Below are 19,801 nucleotides of genomic sequence, written 5' to 3'. Positions count from 1 at the left end.
TGCCATTTTACTGTTATTAACAACGCCACCGTTTTATTGCATTTTTATATTGTTTGTTCTCTCACCATTGTTTGTTTAGTCTTTCTCTCGACTGTAGAGCAGCGCCGTAACCTGCTGTCAGCCTGCTCCTCCCAAGTGGAGGGGAATCGAAAATCAATAAAGGAAAAAAATAGAGCAAATATAAGCTAAAACAATGTCATTAAGAAGAAAAATGAAAGAAACTTCCGTTCAACGCTACGGTAACTTAACGATAAGGAAAAGCGAAAGCAGTGGGCGTTATACAGTGTGGTCCATTGATCGTGACCGGGCCAAATATCTCACGAAATGAGCGCCAAACAAAAAAACTGCACAATTTTAGAGGAACAGTTGGTAACAGGTAGGTTTTTTAAATTAAAATACAGAACTTAGGTACGTTTGAACATTTTATTTAGATTGTTCCAATGTGATACATGTACGTTTCTGAACTTACCATTTCCGAGAACGCATGCTGTTACAGCGTAATTACCTGTAAATACCACAGTAATGCAATAAATGCTCAAAATGGTGTCTGTGAACCTCAATGCAGTTGGCAATAGGTGTAACGACATTCCTCTCAACAGTGGCGTCAGGTGCGGTGAACGTGCTTCGACGACCAATCCATGAAATATGCTGTTCAATAACGCTTCAACCGCACGCGAGCTATGTGCCGGACATCCATCATGTTGGAAGTACATCGCCATTCTGTCATGCAGTGAAACATCTTGAAGTAACATCGCTGATGTTCCACTTGTCGCAGCCATCGTGGATTTTCCGTTGCCCAGTAGTGCATATTATGTCGGTTTACGTTACCGTTGTTGGTGAATGACGCTTCGTCGCTAAATAGAAAGCATGCAAAAAGTCTGTCATCATCCCGTACTTTCTCTTGTGCCCAGTGGCAGAACTGAACACGACGTTCAAAGTCGTCGCCATGCAATTACTGGTGCATAGAAATATGGTATGGGTGAAGTCGATGTTGATGCAACATTCTCAACACCGACGTTTGTGAGATTCCAGATTCTCGCGCATTTTGTCTGCTACTGATGTGCAGGTTAGCCCGACAGCAGCTAAAACACCTACTTGGGTATCATCATTTGTTGCAGATCGTGGTTGACGTTTCACATGTCGCTGAACGCTTCCTGCTTCGTTAAATAACGTCACTTTCCGGCGAACGATCCGGATACTTGCATGATGTCGCCCAGGATACCGAGCGGCATACATAGCACACGTCCGTTAGGCATTTTGATCACAATAGCCACACATCAACACGATATCGACGTTTTCCGCAATTGGTAAACGGTCCATTTGAACACGGGTAATGTATCACGAAGCAAATACCGTCCGCACTGTCGGAGTATTAAGTGATACCACGTACTTATACGTTTGTGACTATAGCAGCGCCATCTATCACAAAGCTAAAAAAGTGATCCAAGTAAAACATTCATATTTCTTTACGTACTACACGAATATGTTATTAAAAATGGGGGTTCCTATTTAAAAAACGCAGCTGATATCCGTTTGCCTATGGCAGCGCCATCTAGCGGGCTAACCAAAGCGCCATCTGATTTCCCCCTTCAAGCTAGACGAGTTTCGTTCTTTGTAGTTTTTTCGTTTGATGCTTATTTCATGAGATATTTGGCTCGGTCACTATCAATGGACCAACCTGTATACATGCGCTTGCATCACTGCGCCTTGCTGGTGTTAAGTAGCATAATTTTACGTTAAAGGAATATGACAATCTCTAATACATGGCCACTACTTCTGAAGAAGATATTTTTAGAAACTTCGAAATCTAAGTCAAGGGCTATTAAACCTTCGTTTTGCAAGTGGTTGGATGATTTTTTTTTTCAACCTCTTGAGATTTACAGAGCTGCTGATTCACAGCCATGTTCAAGATTTTATCGTAGTGGTCGCTACGCGAAATGTATGTCTGCGACAGTAGAATCGTTTTGCAGTCTGCTTCAAATGCCAGTTCTCTAAACTTTCTCAGTAGTGTTTTTCGAAGTACGCTAATCGAATCTACCAGCTTGTCTCTGAATTGCTCCCATATCTTCTTTCAATCCGACCTGACGCGGACCCCAAACACGCGAGCAATACTCAAGAATAGGTCACACTAGCGTCCTATATGCGGTCTCCTTTACAGACGAACCACCCTTTCCTAAAATTCTCCCAATAAACCGCAGTCGACCATTTCCGTTCCCTAACGGTCCTTTTACGCTCATTCTATTTCATATCGCTTACTACTAATGATGTATCCGATCGTTACGGTTTTGAATTTCCTACTCATCCGCATGAACTTTCATTTTTCTGCATTAGAGCCAGCTGCCATTCATCACACCAATTAGAAATTTGTCTAGGTCATCGTGTATCAACCTACACTCACTTATGTTCTACACCTTTCTGTACACCACAGCATTATCAGCGAACAGTCGTAGATTTCTGCCACATATATGTATACAGAAAATAGCAATTGTCCTGTGTTGATGTTACCATTGTCTACGATGAACACTCGTCATCCAGGGCAGCATAGTGGGTTCCATTACTTGTCTTTTATCCAGTCACATATATGGGAGCCTGTTCCATATGCACGTACCTTCATTGAATGTTTGCAGAGGGGTACCGTGTCGAATGCTTTTGGGAAATCTAGAAATATGTAACCTGCCTGATGCCCTTCATCCGTAGTTCGCAGTATTTCATGTGAGAAAAGAGCAAGCTGTGTTTTGCACGAGCGATGCTTTCTGAAGCCGTGCTGATTCGTGGATGAGCTGTGCTGCGGCTCGCTTCGATGCTGTTTGTACGTTTCCGTCCTCTGTTGGAGGCCATTCAGTATCCTCTAGTTGGCATTGTTGCAGTTGTTTGTCTTCTCCTCGTCTAGACTGGCACCACTCGTTTCGCTAGCATTGCCTGTCCGCTAGTGGCAGCAATCTGACGTCACGTAGCTTCAGCAAGATTATCATTAGTCAATCGTTACACTGCCACTAGTCTGAGTAGCCATCTTGTGAAGTGAATGCAATTCTTGGCTGCCTATTTCGTTGCTAGCGAAAGTGTTTGTTGCTGGACCTTCTCAGAGGTCGATTCCTGGAGCACCGTCTGGAACAGTTGTTTGTTTTTTAAATTATCGTTGCTACTGTATTTGCTGTTTTACAGAAGGTTTCAAAATTTTTTATGTTCTTGCCATTCCTGGCGTGTAAGGCCTTCTGCCTAGATCACAGTGGCTTCCTTTTAAAACAATTTCAGTTGTCTCTGTATTTCAATGGTGATTTGCTAAATTGTAACTCACTGAAAACACTATTATTTAGACAGTTGTTTATTCTTTCATTAATAACATATAGTATTTTTTATTTATTGTTGAGTCTGGAATTGTTGGTTTAACATAAATTGTGTGTAACTGTAAAAGGCAACCAACAGTAACTGATTACGGCCCCGTCCGCAGTCGTAACCGAATCCTGCCTTCCCTTGACTGTCAGGCTTCAGTGGACATGAGCTTTTCGGTCTCTAGGCAATTTATTATATTCGAACTCTGAATAATGCCCTAGAATTCTGCAGCAAACCGATGTAAAGGATATTGATCTATAATTAAGTGGGATCGTTTGTTTAAGCTTCTTATATACAGGTGTCACACGCTCTTTTTTCCAATCACTTGGCACTTTGAGCTGGTCGAGGGATTCACGATAAATTCAAAGTAAGGGGAGAATGACGTACTCTTTGTAAAACCGAAGTGGTGGTAATTCGAAATTATGTAAAACACAGCTCTTATTTTTAAAATATTGCATTTAAAAATGTATTCGCTGGCCAGTTTAAGTTTCCTGTGTTTTAGGTCATACAAAGCTGCGCACCTAATGTAGTTAACGTACCGAAATTGTTTTTAACGCTCGAAAGACAACCACACCTCTTTGCAGCCTCGAGTAAATACGTAACATATTTGGTCGTTGTTTATGTCGAGGATGGCAGCAACGCGCCATAGGTGATGCTGTTGCAGCCTGCTGTCTTTGGTGCTTGTGGTGTTGCTAGTGTGGGAACATGAGTGCGCCACGAATGAACGTTGCGTTGTACGACCTTTACTACAACGTGAACAAAGAGTTATTGTGTGTCCAGTCGCTTCGAAGTTACCGACGCAAGACTCTGCGTTGTTACTATATAGCAATGAGTCACATTAACATATCGTATCGCCCCAGTGAGAACAGCGCCTAACACGTCCATTTCAGTCCACGCGTGACATGATACATGGATTTTGCCGACAGAAGCCGAAGCGCTCACTCACAGGTGTTTTTTCGAGCGGGGACGACGTTCGGAGATGTGCACTCAACAGTTTCCGCGGAGCTGGCAAAGTACACTCCTGGAAATGGAAAAAAGAACACATTGACACCGGTGTGTCAGACCCACCAGACTCCGGACACTGCGAGAGGGCTGTACAAGCAATGATCACACGCACGGCACAGCGGACACACCAGGAACCGCGGTGTTGGCCGTCGAATGGCGCTAGCTGCGCAGCATTTGTGCACCGCCGCCGTCAGTGTCAGCCAGTTTGCCGTGGCATACGGAGCTCCATCGCAGTCTTTAACACTGGTAGCATGCCGCAACAGCGTGGACGTGAACCGTATGTGCAGTTGACGGACTTTGAGCGAGGGCGTATAGTGGGCATGCGGGAGGCCGGGTGGACGTACCGCCGAATTGCTCAACACGTGGGGCGTGAGGTCTCCACAGTACATCGATGTTGTCGCCAGTGGTCGGCGGAAGGTGACGTGCCCGTCGACCTGGGACCGGACCGCAGCGAAGCACGGGAGCACGCCAAGACCGTAGGATCCTACACAGTGCCGTAGGGGACCGCACCGCCACTTCCCAGCAAATTAGGGACGCTGTTGCTCCTGGGGTATCGGCGAGGACCATTCGCAACCGTCTCCATGAAGCTGGGCTACGGTCGCGCACACCGTTAGGCCGTCTTCCGCTCACGCCCCAACATCGTGCAGCCCGCCTCCAGTGGTGTCGCGACAGGCGTGAATGGAGGGACGAATGGAGACGTGTCGTCTTCAGCGATGAGAGTCGCTTCTGCCTTGGTGCCAATGATGGTCGTATGCGTGTTTGGCGCCGTGCAGGTGAGCGCCACAATCAGGACTGCATACGACCGAGGCACACAGGGCCAACACCCGGCATCATGGTGTGGGGAGCGATCTCCTACACTGGCCGTACACCTCTGGTGATCGTCGAGGGGACACTGAATAGTGCACGGTACATCCAAACCGTCATCGAACCCATCGTTGTACCATTCCTAGACAGGCAAGGGAACTTACTGTTCCAACAGGACAATGCACGTCCGCATGTATCCCGTGCCACCCAACGTGCTCTAGAAGGTGTAAGTCAACCACCCTGGCCAGCAAGATCTCCGGATCTGTCCCCCATTGAGCATGTTTGGGACTGGATGAAGCGTCGTCTCACGCGGTCTGCACGTCCGGCACGAACGCTGGTCCAACTGAGGCGGCAGGTGGAAATGGCATGGCAAGCCGTTCCACAGGACTACATCCAGCATCTCTACGATCGTCTCCATGGGAGAATAGCAGCCTGCATTGCTGCGAAAGGTGGATATACACTGGACTAGTGCCGACATTGTGCATGCTCTGTTGTCTGTGTCTATGTGCCTGTGGTTCTGTCAGTGTGATCATGTGATGTATCTGACCCCAGGAATGTGTCAATAAAGTTTCCCCTTCCTGGGACAATGAATTCACGGTGTTCTTATTTCAATTTCCAGGAGTGTAATTTTGAGAAATATGAACGTAGAACATGTCAACTTGGTGCAAAAAACACATGGCTATTCTAACTGGTCAATAAGAAAGCCGTCTCTATTCGACATGAAGTAAAGATTATCGTTACATGAACAAACGATATCAAGGGTTGTACGAAAGATTCTGTATAGTGAAACATGGTACGCTGCACACAATGAAGGAAAAAGAAATCAAAATAAGAGCTTTACATTCACAGTGCTGCCCAAAAAATACGTCATTGTGACCTCGAACAGAAGTTGTGCCTGCAGCGAGGATGTTCAGGTTCTGGAAGTAGCCAATGACTTCCTGCAAGAGGTAATAGCCTTTCTCACCACGTTGTCCTGCTGCGATAATATCTGTAGCACACTGTCCAGTGGTGACTGAAAATATTATGCTCACTCATCTTCAATTAATTTCGAAAGGAGTATTCGTCATTGTAAAACAAGTGACTTCAGAGAAATGTTCAGCTTTTGCTCTCCTCTCATCCATTTTTTCACCCTTGGCCGTGTTCTTCTTTTTATGTTGTTTAATGTCATAGTACACAAATTCGGCGGCCGCAGGAAAAGAGAGAACTGATTTTCTTCTAGCACTCGATGTCCTGACAGATTGCTCTTTGTACTTACTGCAGGGGCTTAGGCTATGACCTTAACCAAACGTGACTTTTCCCCGTTCTCTTTAGCGTCCGATTTGTTGCACGCTTTGAGGAATATGGAAATGGACGCTTACGATTGCTCTAACTCGTACAATAAAGCTGGAAGGAGATGAGGTTTCTTTAGATGTGGTGGCAGAGAGGGTGCAGCGTTAAGAATTATTGCTGCTGACAAAGAGTAACATTGAATCTCCACTGAAGTATGTCCACATCGCAATCTGGAGAAGAACATTTATCGCTAACCAGAGCTATGCACGTCAAGGCGACCAGGACTTGCGCCTCAAATATTGCGGAAATGGAAAGTGCTATTTATGGGCGGTTTTCACAGAATGTGTTGGTAGTCAGGGACTCGTATTTGTAGTCAATAAATAGACTGTCATATTACTTAGAAAGAGAATGTTTTGAGCAAACATACAATTTATAAATCGAAAAATGTAAATTTGTTTAGGGGTTACTACATGCATTTTGAAATAGCCTTGAGCATTTTAAACCTTTTATCAAAAATAGTTGCCGAGAATAAAATTAAACTTTTAATTGATGCTGTAATTGCCTTGGGCTCAAAAACAATGTTTTCTAGTAACTGCTGTAGAATTATTGTTAAAAAATTTGTTTTTAAGGATGCCTGAATTAATGTTAGCCTGCCACCTTGCCATTCCTTCATAGCTCCTACCCTACGAATGGCAGCAAAATGTGAAAATCAATCATCTTTACTTACTGGTGTACAGATGTGCCAATTTGTCCCAACCGTTGACGCCCAGTGATTCAAATATGGACTTCAATTTAAAGCCATTGCACTTCCCCATGTGGCTTTCATTCGCTATGAGTGTCAGCAAGGCACAGGACCAATCACTTTGTGTGGAAGGTACTAAACATCCCGAACAAGGGCGGACACTGCAGCTGGTGAAATATAAAACTGATGTAAAAAAATTAATAAATCTGGCAAATGTTATTATGGACTAAAGCTGCTCTAGGAATGACCTTACGAAAACTTGTGTTGCTGATACTGGAGTCACTCTCTCTCTCTCTCTCTCTCTCTCTCTCTCTCTCTCTCTCTCTCTCTCTGTGTGTGTGTGTGTGTGTGTGTGTGTGCGTGTGTGTGTGTGCGTGTGTGAGTGTGTTCGTCTGTTTGTTTGTTTGTGTTAGGCATCTGAATATCCAATCAGTGCCTAATAAAGGCGACGCGAATAGTGGCGGACTTGTAAAATTGATCTCTCGATGTTCTCGGTGAGAAAGTTTGGCAACGAGCGAGGTGGCGGGTTAGCACACAGGACTCGCATTCTGGAGGACACCAGTTCAAAACTGCGTCTGGCCACCCTGATTTAGGTTTTCCGTGATTTTCATCTACCGCTTCAGGCAAACGTCGGGATGGTTCCTGTGGAAGGGCACGGTCGACATCCATCCCATCCTTCGACGGGCCCGATGACCTCGCTGTTTGATCCCTTTCCCCGAATCAACCAACCAACCGAAATTTGGAAACTCGGTGTAGAATGATGGTATCAACGCAGATGTAGTTCCTTCTCCAGACTGTCGCACAGGTGGGAAAAATGGTAGATATCCAAATAAATGACAGAGGGATGGAAAAAAATTGAAATCTCTCAAAAGAGGATACCAGTTCGATTTTACATAGAGTACGCGAAGGAACTTGACCCCTCCCCCCCTTCCTGCAGTGGTGTTCTGTAGGTCTCTAGAAGAGCGTGGCGTTCCAAAAGATTGGAAAAGGGTACAGATCATCCCCGTTTTCAAGAAGGGACATCGAACAGATGTGCAGAACTACAGACTCGATAGGAATCAGCATGGGTTTCGATAAAGACGATCGTGTGAAACCCAGCTCGCGCTATTCGTCCACGAGACTCAGAGGGCCATAGACACGGGTTCCCAGGTAGATGCCGTGTTTCTTGAGTCCCGCAAGGCTTTCGATACAGTTCCCCACAATCGTTTAATAAAGTAAGAGCGTATGGTGTATCAGAGCAATTGTGTGATTGTATTGAAGAGTTTCTAGATAACAGAACGCAGCATGCCATTCTGAATGGAGAAAAGTCTTACGAAGTAAGAGTGATGTCAGGTTTGCCGCAGGGGAGTCACGTAGGACCGTTGCTATTCACAATATATGTAAATGTTCTTGTGGATATCATCGGAAGTTCACTGAGTGTTTTTGTGGATGGTACTGTAGTATATTGAGAGGTTGTAACAATGGAAAATTGTACTGAAATGCAGGAGGATATGCAACGAATTGACGCATGGTGCAGGGAATGGTCATTGAATCTCAATGTAGACAAGTGTAATGTGCTGCGAACACATAGAAAGAAAAATCCTTTATCATTCAGCTACAATATAGCTGGTCAGCAACTGGAAGCAGTTAATTCCATAAATTATCTGGGGGTAGGCATTAGGAGTGATTTAAGGTGGAATGACCATATAAAATTAATCGTCGGTAAAGGAGATACCACACTGAGATTCATTGGAAGGATCCTAAGGAAATGCAGTCCGAAAACAAAGGAAGTGGGTTACAGGTCACTTGTTCGCCCACTGCTTGAATACTGCTCGCCGGTGTGGGATCCGTATCAGATAGGGTTGATAGAAGAGATAGAGAAGATCCAACGGAGAGCAGCGCGCTTCGTTACCGGATCATTTAGTAATCGTGAAAGCTTTACAGAGATGATAAAGTCCGGTGGAAGACTCTGCAAGAGAGATGCTCCGTAGCTCAGTACAGGCTTTTGTTGAAGTTTCGAGAACATACCTTCACCGAGGAGTCAAGCAGTATGTTGCTCCCTCCCACGTATATCTCGCGAAGAGGCCATGAGGATAAAATCAGAGTGATTACAGCCGACACAGAGGCATACCTACAATCTTACTTTCCACGAACAATACGACACTGGAAGAGAAGGGAGAACCGATAGAGGTACTCAAGGTACCGTCCGCCACAAACAGTCAGATGGCTTGCGCAATATGGATGTAGATGTAGATGTCTGACAGTTTGTGGTGCGCGCTCACCTTGACGTTGTCGTACTCTAGGGAGAGCCTGGCGGCCAGGTTGAGCTTGAGGTACTTGGCGAAGTCGCTGCGCCGCAGCATGACGATGGTGGAGTTGCCGGCCAGCTGCAGCAGGTAGGAGCGCTGCGTGGTCGCCACCGCGGCGGCCGCCGGCTGCCCCTCCGTGATGCCTGGGCCCAGCGAGTCCTCGTACTCCAGGCCGCCCAGCGTCTCCTCCTCCTCATCCTGCTGCCGGTCCCGCTCCCCGTCCCGGGAGCCGGCAGCAGTCTGCGGGTGGTGCTCCTGCTCCACCTGCCACGGTTCACCTCCATTTAGTCAACAGGAACATCAAGACCAATACAGCCAAGATGTTAGCCGATTCGTGAGTCGTCTATATGTGCAGTGTGTCCCACTTAAGGACAGGCATAGGGCACAATGCATTCTTATATATATACATATATATAGGGAAAAATGCATTCTTATATACAGGGTGTTTCAAAAATGACTGGTATATTTGAAACGGCAATACAAACTAAACGAGCAGCGATAGAAATACACCGTTTGTTGCAATATGCTTGGGACAACAGTACATTTTCAGGCAGACAAACTTTCGAAATTACAGTAGTTACAATTGTCAACAACAGATGGCGCTGCGGTCTGGGAAACTCTATAGTACGATATTTTCCACATATCCACCATGCGTAGCAATAATATGGCGTAGTCTCTGAATGAAATTACCCGAAACCTTTGACAACGTGTCTGGCGGAATGGCTTCACATGCAGATGAGATGTACTGCTTCAGCTGTTCAATTGTTTCTCGATTCTGGCGGTACACCTGGCCTTTCAAGTGTCCCCACAGAAAGAAGTCACAGGGGTTCATGTCTGGCGAATAGCCCAAAGCAATCACACGATCATCGAAATATTCATTCAGCAAATTAAAGACGTCGGCGGTGCGATGTGGCCGGGCACCATCTTGCATAAACCACGAGGTGTTCGCAGTGTCGTCTAAGGCAGTTTGTACCGCCACAAATTCACGAAGAATGTCCAGATAGCGTGATGCAGTAATCGTTTCGGATCTGAAAAATGGGCCAATGATTCCTTTGGAAGAAATGGCGGCCCAGACCAGTACTTTTTGAGGATGCAGGGACGATGGGACTGCAACATGGGGCTTTTCGGTTCCACATATGCGCCAGTTCTGTTTATTGACGAAGCCGTCCAGGTAAAAATAAGCTTCGTCAGTAAACCAAATGCTGCCCACATGCATATCGCCGTCATCAATCCTGTGCACTATATCTTTAGCGAATGTCTCTCGTGCAGCAATGGTAGCGGCGCTGAGGGGTGGCCGCATTTGAATTTTGTATGGATAGAGGTGTAAACTTTGGCGCATGAGACGATACGTGGACGTTGGCGTCATTTGGACTGCAGCTGCAACATGGCGAACGGAAACCCGAGGCCGCTGTTGGATCACCTGCTGCACTAGCTGCGCGTTGCCCTCTGTGGTTGCCGTACGCGGTCGCCCTACCTTTCCAGCACGTTCATCCGTCACGTTCCCAGTCCATTGAAATTTTTCAAACAGATCCTTTATTGTATCACTTTTCGGTCCTTTGGTTACATTAAACCTCCGTTGAAAACTTCGTCTTGTTGCAACAACACTGTCTTCTAGGCGGTGGAATTCCAACACCAGAAAAATCCTCTGTTCTAAGGAAGAAACCTTGTTGTCCACAGCACACTTGCACGTTGTGAACAGCACACGCTTAAAGCAAAAAGACGACGTACAGAATGGCGCACCCACAGACTGCATTGTCTTCTATATCTTTCACATCACTTGCAGCGCCATCTGTTGTTGAAAATTGTAACTACTGTAATTTCGAAATTGTCCGCCTGAAACTGTACTGTTGTCCCATGCATATTGCAACAAACGGTGTATTTCTATCGCTGCTCGTTTAGTTTTTATTGCCGTTTCAAATATGCCGGTCATTTTTGAAACACCCTATATATATATATATATATATATATATATATATATATATATATATATATATATAGGGTGAGTCACCTAACATTACCGCTGGATATATTTCGTAAACCACATCAAATACTGACGAATCGATTCCGCAGACCGAACGTGAGGAGAGGGGCTAGTGTAATTAGTTAATGCAAACCATACAAAAATGCACGGAAGTATGTTTTTTAACACAAACCTACGTGTTTAAAAAATGGAACCCCGTTAGTTTTGTTAGCACATTTGAACATATAAACAAATACGTAATCAGTGCCGTTTGTTGTATTGTAAAATGTTAATTGCATCCGGAGATATTGTAACCTAAAGTTGACGCTTGAGTGCCACTCCTCCGCTGTTCGATCGTGCGTATCGGAGAGCACCGAATTACGTAGGGATCCAAAGGCAACGGTGATGGACCTTAGGTACAGAAGAGACTGGAACAGCACATTACGTCCACATGCTAACACCTTTTTATTGGTCTTGTTCACGCCAGCCACGCGTGACATAGAAGTCTGCTGCTGATAAAAAGGAAAAGTAAATGACCTAATAGGACCGAAATCCATGATATTTCCTTTAATTATCGAGTTATAGGACTATTTGGTTGGTTGTAAAGATGTTTTTCTAGATTTCCCTAAATCATTTAAGAAGGATGAAAGAGCACGACCGATTTCCTTCCCATAACATTCCCCTAGCCGAACTTTCGTTCCGTCTCTGCTAACCTCGATGTTGACGAGACGTTAAACTCCAATTTTCTTTGGCAATAAAGACGCTTGGCAAACGTAGATACAGAATACCTGACAGAATAGTGCTGTGATTATTACACTAAGTAATAAAGAGTAGACAGAACATATAAAAAAGCTACATATCAAGCAGCCTCCTCTCAGTAATTTATGTATAATCCCTATATCGGCAAATAAATTATACGCATTAACAATGAACTCGAGAACCAGATGACGCGTTTTTTAATTAGGGAGCTGCTGGACTGACAACAAGGATAATAAAAAGAGGAGTAAAATTGGTTTAGAGGACTATTTGTACACTAAATGGAGTTTGCAGAACGAAGTCTCCGCTGTGTCTCCAAAAATTTTATAATCTGGAAGAGTAAGCAATATTGGTAAGACTTATTTTTGACGTGAAACTACCAAGCAAGGTGCCGCAGTGGTTAGCACGATGGACTCGCATTCGGGAGGACGACGGTTCAAACTCGCATCCGGCCGTCCTGCTTTACGTTTTCCGTGATTTCCCTAAATCACTTCAGGCAAATGACGGAATTGTTCCTTTGACAAGGCACGGCCGACTTCCTTCCCCGTCCTACCCTAATCCGATGGGATCGATCACCTCGCTGTTTGGCTCCCCCCCCCCCCCCCCCCCCAACAAATCAACAAACAACAACAACGTGAAAATCAGTTAACTGTAGCAATGGTGAGGTGTATGTCCTGAGTTACTAAGGGAGACAGAAGGCCAAACAAGTGGTTAAGGAAACAGAGTGCAGTACGTAATTACGACTGTAACGAAACTGAAAATGATGTTGGCGCGACACGTATCCAGACAAATGTTAAGTATATGGACCAAGAATTCATTGGAAGAATCCCGAGGAAAGCAGTCCACCCACGATAGAGGTAGCTTACAATTATTCGCCCGATGCTTGAATATTTCCCGTCAGTCTGGGATCTGTATCAGATTGGGCTGACAGGCGACATAGAAAAGAACGCAAGAAGAGCAGGAAGTTTCGTTGCAGTTACATTAAGCATTCGCGAAATCGTCGCAGAGGCGCTCATCCACCTCCAGTGGCAGATTCTGCTATAAAGACGTTCAGCATCACTGTATAGTTTACTGTTAAAAGTTCCGAGTGCGTAAGTTCCTAGAAGAATCGTCCGATATATTGCTTCCTACAATGTATGTTTCGCAAAAAGACCGTGAACGTAAAATTGGATAGAGTCGAGCGCACACGTATGTTTTATCAGCAGTCGTTTTTTTCCGTGAACCGTTCGCTAACGGAGCACGACAAGGGGGAAGTGACAGAGATACACGAAGTATCCTCCGCTAGAGGAGGATAGATATAGATGCTGGTGTAGGAGGTTTCAGGCTGGATTCCGGGAGACACGGACTTAATGGAAGGGGGGGGGGGGGGGAGAAGACATCAGAAATCATATACGTACAATATCAATTCGTTTCGCTGAAGCCTTTATGCATTGGGGGAACCTTTACCCAGGTTAAAAGGATATCAGGGAACGAACAGAAATGAAAAGTTTATTTATGATTGCCGTGAAACAAATGGAGGTACGGTGGCGAAATAAGCGCTGTATCATTGTGAGAGATACAGAGACGAGCGAGTGTGCAGGGACTTAACCCAGTTCACTGCCACTAGCGCCACGTCATCATAACGCGCCTGTGTGTAGCATACAAAATATTACACCATAATATAAAAGTGACACTTAATCTAATATTTTAGGGACGTTTTTGTTCCAAATTTGGTTTTTAGTAAATATCTTGAAAACTAATAGAGGTAGCTTAATGGAGTCACATAATTAGTGTTTTTATATCATACGAATTTCCATCTTTCTTAGTCTTATATTTAGTGCATTCAATTTTTCGTAAAAACGACGATTTTGACCAAAATATTGCACCGATCAAGTTGAGACTTGTAACTTTTGATAGTGACATACATTTGCACATTCTGAACAATTTTTGCTTTCTAGCTCTATTATTTAACGCTATTTATGTTTTCTTAAAATAACGTATTTAGCAAAACTTATTCATCTGATCATTCTGAAATTTAACAATTTTAACATTAATACACAGACCGCAAAAATAATTTTCCGGCTCGTGTAAGAATGGCGACGATTCTTAAATTCAACCGCCGCCCCAACACTAGGCACGACCTAGGGTGGATATACAGCCAGGTGAATTGTAGGCAGACAGAGGAGATTCTATGTTGGATTCGGAGGATAAAAAAGAGACTGACACATCGATTTAATTGAAAGATGATTGAAGACATCAGAAAGGTTGCACGTCAACATAAATGCGAAACTCTGAAAGCCGTAGTTTATGGATACGTCTGGAGAAAGGCTATATTGCCGGCCGCGGTGGTCTAGCGGCTCTAGGCGCTGAGTCCGGGACCGCTCGACTGTTATCGTCGCAGGTTCGAATCCTGCCACGGGCATGGATGTGTGTGATGTCCTTAGGTTAGTTAGGTTTAAGTACTTCTAAGTTGTAGGGGACTGATGACCACAGATGTTAAGTCCCATAGTGCTCAGAGCCATTTGAACCAAAGGCTATATTGGGAAGTCGATAAGAGGTATGAAAATAATGACTTAACCCGCAACTCTGGGAGTGTGTCCGCGCAATATAGTAACAAAGGGAGTGTGAATGACTTAATAGCATTATGGATGCTTGTCGAGGCGTGGCCTGAAGCTCGAAAAAGGTATTTGGGAGCAAAGAATGGAGCTACAGTACACGTACATTACGTAGAATTAATAACAATACAGAGAATGGAAGAGAAAATTTAGGATGTGTCAGATGACGATCAGTTTGGCTTTAGGAAAGGTAAATGAACCAGAGACGCAATTCTGATGTTCCGGTTAATAATGGAAGCAAGACTAAAGAAATATCGAGACCCGTTCATAGGGTTTGTCGACCTGGAAAAAGCGCTCGACAATGTAAACTGATAAAAGATGTTCCATATTCTGAGAAAAATAGGGGCAAGTTATAGAGACAGGTAATACACATTATGTACAAGAGCCAAGACTGGACGACCAAGAACGAAGTTCTCGGCTTGAAATGGATGTAAGCTACGGTTGTAGTCTTTCGCTTCTACTGTTCGATCTGTACATCGAAGAAACAATTATGGAAATGAAGGAAAAGTTAGGAGTGGAATTAAAATTCAAGGTGAATGGTTATCAATGCTACTATTTTCTGATGACATTGTTATCCTGAGTGAAAGTGAAGAAGAATTACATGATCTGCTGAGTGGAATGAACAGTCTAATTAGCACAGAATATGGATTGAGAGTAAATCGAAGAAAGACGAAGTGAATCAAAAGTAGCAGAAATGAGAACAGCGAGAAACTTAACACCAGGACTTGTGGTCAAGAAGTAGATGAAGTTAAGGAATTCTGCTACCTAGGCTGCAAAATAACCAATGACGGGCGGAGCAAGGAGGACATCAAAAACAGACTAGCACCGGCAAAAAAAGGCAATCCTGGCGAAGTATCAGTATCAGTATCAAACATAGGTCTTAATTTGAGGAAGAAATTTTGAAGAATGTACGTTTGCAGCACTGTATTGTACGGTAGTGAAACATGGTGTGTGGGAAAACCGAAACACAAAACAATCGAAGTTTTTGTTTAGGCTCTAGTCTTCTACGGCAGCTGTTATGTACTAAAGGACAGAAACACAATTCTGTGACTCTTGCAGGGTGACGGTAGAATATCACGACGATAGAACTATCAGCTTGTATCAAACATAGCCTTAATTTTCTATCCCTGGAGCCTTGTCAGGAAGCTATGCAGGGTCAGCCATCGTTAATCGGATTTGGCATGTTAATGTTTAAGGGGTGGCCAGATGTCCTCCTGCCACCACCCTGTACCCCCCAGGTGGAATTAGTGTACCCCAACTGTCTGCGTCGAGTGTAATCCATAGAATAGTGCGAATGTGTTCTGATGTCTGCGAGCCGTGTATCTGAGGCAGAACATGGGTACCAGCCCGGTATTCACCTAGCGGGATGTGGAAAACCGCCTAAAAACTACATAAAGCCTGACCGGCACATCGGCCCTCGTCGTTAATCCTCTGGGCGGATTCGATCAGGGGTCGGCGCGTCTACCCGAGCCCAAGTAGCAGCGCATTAGCGCTCTCGGATACCCTGGCGGTAGCCTTCGTCTGAGCGATAAATACGATTAATATCTAAGAATGTACTTTTGGAGCACAGAATTGTAGGGTATTGAAGAACGGATTGTGGGAAAACTGGAACAGAAGAGAATCGAAGCTTTTGAGATGTGGTGCTAAAGACGAATGTTGAAAATTAGATAGACTGATAAGGTATGGAGTGAGGAGGTTTTGTGCGGAAGCGGTGAGGAAGGCAATGTGTGGAAAATACTAATAAGGAGAAGGGACAGGGTGAGATGACAGTTGTTAAGACATCGGTTCTAGAGAGAGTTGTAGAGGACAAAAACTGTAGAGGAAGACAGAGTTTGGGATACATCCAGCAAATAATTGAGGACGTAGGTTGGAAGTTCTACTCTGAGATGAAGAGGTCGGGGCAGGAGCGGAATTCGTGGCTGGCAGCATCAAACCAGTTAGACGACTGGAAGACTAGCGAAAAAAAAGAAAAGAGCAGAGCATACCTCCATTTCCTGCTCCTCGCTGTCACTGTCAAAATGGTCGTACGGGTTAGCGGGGTCGTACGCATGATGCTGCAAGTGGAGCTGTGGCCCAGTGACGTCTCCGGAAGCAGATTTGGTTTCCGTCTCGAGCTCTTCCTCCTCGGTCCCGACCGCTGGGTCCTCCGCAGATGTCCTACAGTCTCGACACTGCAGCTCAGCACCTGTAGACGCTTGCTCGTCGTTCACCAGCGTGTCGGTGGCCACCGTCCTGTCTGACTCTGCAGTGACGTCGTGGGAGTCAGAATTCTCCACACCACCGAGATTGCCGTTGAGGAGCGTGGATTCCTGCGAGGTCCACTCTGCCCACGTCTGAGTCTGCGTCTGTCGGAGCTCTGTGGTCGCTGCCTGCTCCATGTGGTCGTCGCCAGTGGTGGTGGTGGTGGTGGTGGTGGTGGTGGTGGTGGTGCCCTCCTGGTCCCTGAGGGTCGTCCAGGCCAGCTCCGTGGTGGTCGGGGGCACGGTGTCACCCGACGTACTTGCAGTGTGGGTGGTGAGCTCCGAAACACCAGCCTCCGTATCCCAGGTCGTCGTCATATGACGTTCTGCGACGACAGACTGTTCTGTCGTTAGCTGGCCGTTGCTGTGTGGGCTGAACATCTCCGCTGTTGGAACTGGGGCGCTGCCTCCTTAATGAAGACAGAAATGTCCTTTTATTACTGATACAATAGGACTCAAACAGCTAACAAGTTGCATGTCAAACGTTTGTTCATACCTGTACCTACGTTTCGACAGATATAAACCTGTCTCCCTCATAAAAAGTAATTACATCTAAAAATAATATACAGGGTGGTGCTTTGATAGTAAACGGGTCAAATATCTCACTAAATAAGCATCAAACAAAAAAACTACAAATAAAGAAACTCGTCTAGCTTGAAGGGGGAAACCAGATGGCGCTATGGTTGGCCCCCTAGATGGCGCTGCCATAGGTCAAACGGATATAAACTGCGTTTTTTCAAATAGGAACCCCCATTTTTAATTACATATTGGTGTAGTACGTAAAGAAATATGAATGATTTAGTTGGACCAGTTTCTTCGCTGTGTAATAGTGTAAGTAACTGTTTAGGTTCTTATATTGGTAATGCCGCCGCCACGTAGCGTTCTGTATGAAAACCACTGACTGTGCTGTGTGCAGTCTGTGGCTGATTGGCATTGTTGTAATACTCGCCATTGTAGCATTATGTAGTTGGCTGTTAACAGCGCATAGCGTTGTGCAGTTGGAGGTGAGCCGCCAGCAGTTGTGGATGTGGGGAAGTGAGAAGGCGGATTTTTGAGAGCGGGTGATCTGGACGTGTTTTCATCAGAAACAGTACATTTGTATGACTGGATGTCATGAACTGATATATATATATATATATATATATATATATATATATATATATATATATATATATATATATATATATATATATACACTACTGGAAATGGAAAAAAGGACAGCGGTGTGTCAGACCCACCATACTTGCTCCGGACACTGCGAGAGGGCTGTACAAGCAATGATCACACGCACGGCACAGCGGACACACCAGGAACCGCGGTGTTGGCCGTCGAATGGCGCTAGCTGCGCAGCATTTGTGCACCGCCGCCGTCAGTGTCAGCCAGTTTGCCGTGGCATACGGAGCTCCATCGTAGTCTTTAACACTGGTAGCATGCCGCGACAGCGTGGACGTGAACCGTATGTGCAGTTGACGGACTTTGAGGGAGGGCGTATAGTGGGCATGCGGGAGGCCGGGTGGACGTACCGCCGAATTGCTCAACACGTGGGGCGTGAGGTCTCCACAGTACATCGATGTTGTCGCCAGTGGTTGGCGGAAGGTGCACGTGCCCGTCGACCTGGGACCGGACCGCAGCGACGCGCGGATGCACGCCAAGACCGTAGGATCCTGCGCAGTGCCGTAGGGGACCGCACCGCCACTTCCCAGCAAATTAGGGACACTGTTGCTCCTGGGGTATAGGCGAGGACCATTCGCAACCGTCTCCATGAAGCTGGGCTACGGTCCCGCACACCGTTAGGCCGTCTTCCGCTCACGCCCCAACATCGTGCAGCCCGCCTCCAGTGGTGTCGCGACAGGCGTGAATGGAGGGACGAATGGAGACGTGTCGTCTTCAGCGATGAGAGTCGCTTCTGCCTTGGTGCCAATGATGGTCGTATGCGTGTTTGGCGCCATGCAGGTGAGCGCCCCAATCAGGACTGCATACGAACGAGGCACACAGGGCCAACACCCGGCATCATGGTGTGGGGAGCGATCTCCTACACTGGCGGTACACCTCTGGTGATCGTCGAGGGGACGATGAATAGTGCACGGTACATCCAAACCGTCATCGAACCCATCGTTCTACCATTCCTAGACCGGCAAGGGAACTTGCTGTTCCAACAGGACAATGCACGTCCGCATGTATCCCGTGCCACCCAACATGCTCTAGAAGGTGTAAGTCAACCACCCTGGCCAGCAAGATCTCCGGATCTGTCCCCCATTGAGCATGTTTGGGACTGGATGAAGCGTCGTCTCACGCTGTCTGCACGTCCAGCACGAACGCTGGTCCAACTAAGGCGCCAGGTGGAAATGGCATGGCAAGCCGCTCCACAGGACTACATCCAGCATCTCTACGATCGTCTCCATGGGAGAATAGCAGCCTGCATTGCTGCGAAAGGTGGATATACACTGTACTAGTGCCGACATTGCGCATGCTCTGTTGCCTGTGTCTATGTGCCTCTGGTTCTGTCAGTGTGATCATGTGATGTATCTGACCCCAGGAATGTGTCAATAAAGTTTCCCCTTCCTGGGACAATGAATTTACGGTGTTCTTATTTCAATTTCCAGGAGTATATATATATATATATATATATATATATATATATAGGGCAAAATGCATTCTTATATACAGGGTGTTTAAAAAATATATATCTATTGAACAATGTTAAGGTAAATAAGGTATATACATTGTTTGTTCTCTATCAAAATCTTTCTTCTGCTAACTGTGCCTATCAGTAGCTAGTGCCTTTAGTAGTTTGAATATTTTATTTAGCTGGC

The 19,801-nt window shown here is 45.6% G+C and overlaps 1 protein-coding gene across 1 annotated transcript in view; it reads right to left on the bottom strand.

Moving 5' to 3' along the window:
- The window catches only part of LOC126278767 (uncharacterized), a 779,239-nt gene that overhangs the window by 2,951 nt on the left and 756,487 nt on the right, over positions 1 to 19,801 (bottom strand). The window contains exons 5-6 of the mRNA XM_049979044.1: positions 16,734 to 17,398; positions 9,412 to 9,702 (exon numbers count right to left, since the gene is read on the bottom strand). Coding sequence (XP_049835001.1) covers positions 9,412 to 9,702; positions 16,734 to 17,398 — 956 coding nt within the window. The remainder of the gene's footprint in view (positions 1 to 9,411; positions 9,703 to 16,733; positions 17,399 to 19,801) is intronic.

Source organism: Schistocerca gregaria, chromosome 6 (genome assembly GCF_023897955.1).
Source record: "Schistocerca gregaria isolate iqSchGreg1 chromosome 6, iqSchGreg1.2, whole genome shotgun sequence".
NCBI classification, from domain to species: domain Eukaryota; kingdom Metazoa; phylum Arthropoda; class Insecta; order Orthoptera; family Acrididae; genus Schistocerca; species Schistocerca gregaria.
This window is presented reverse-complemented; position numbering and strand designations above follow the sequence as displayed.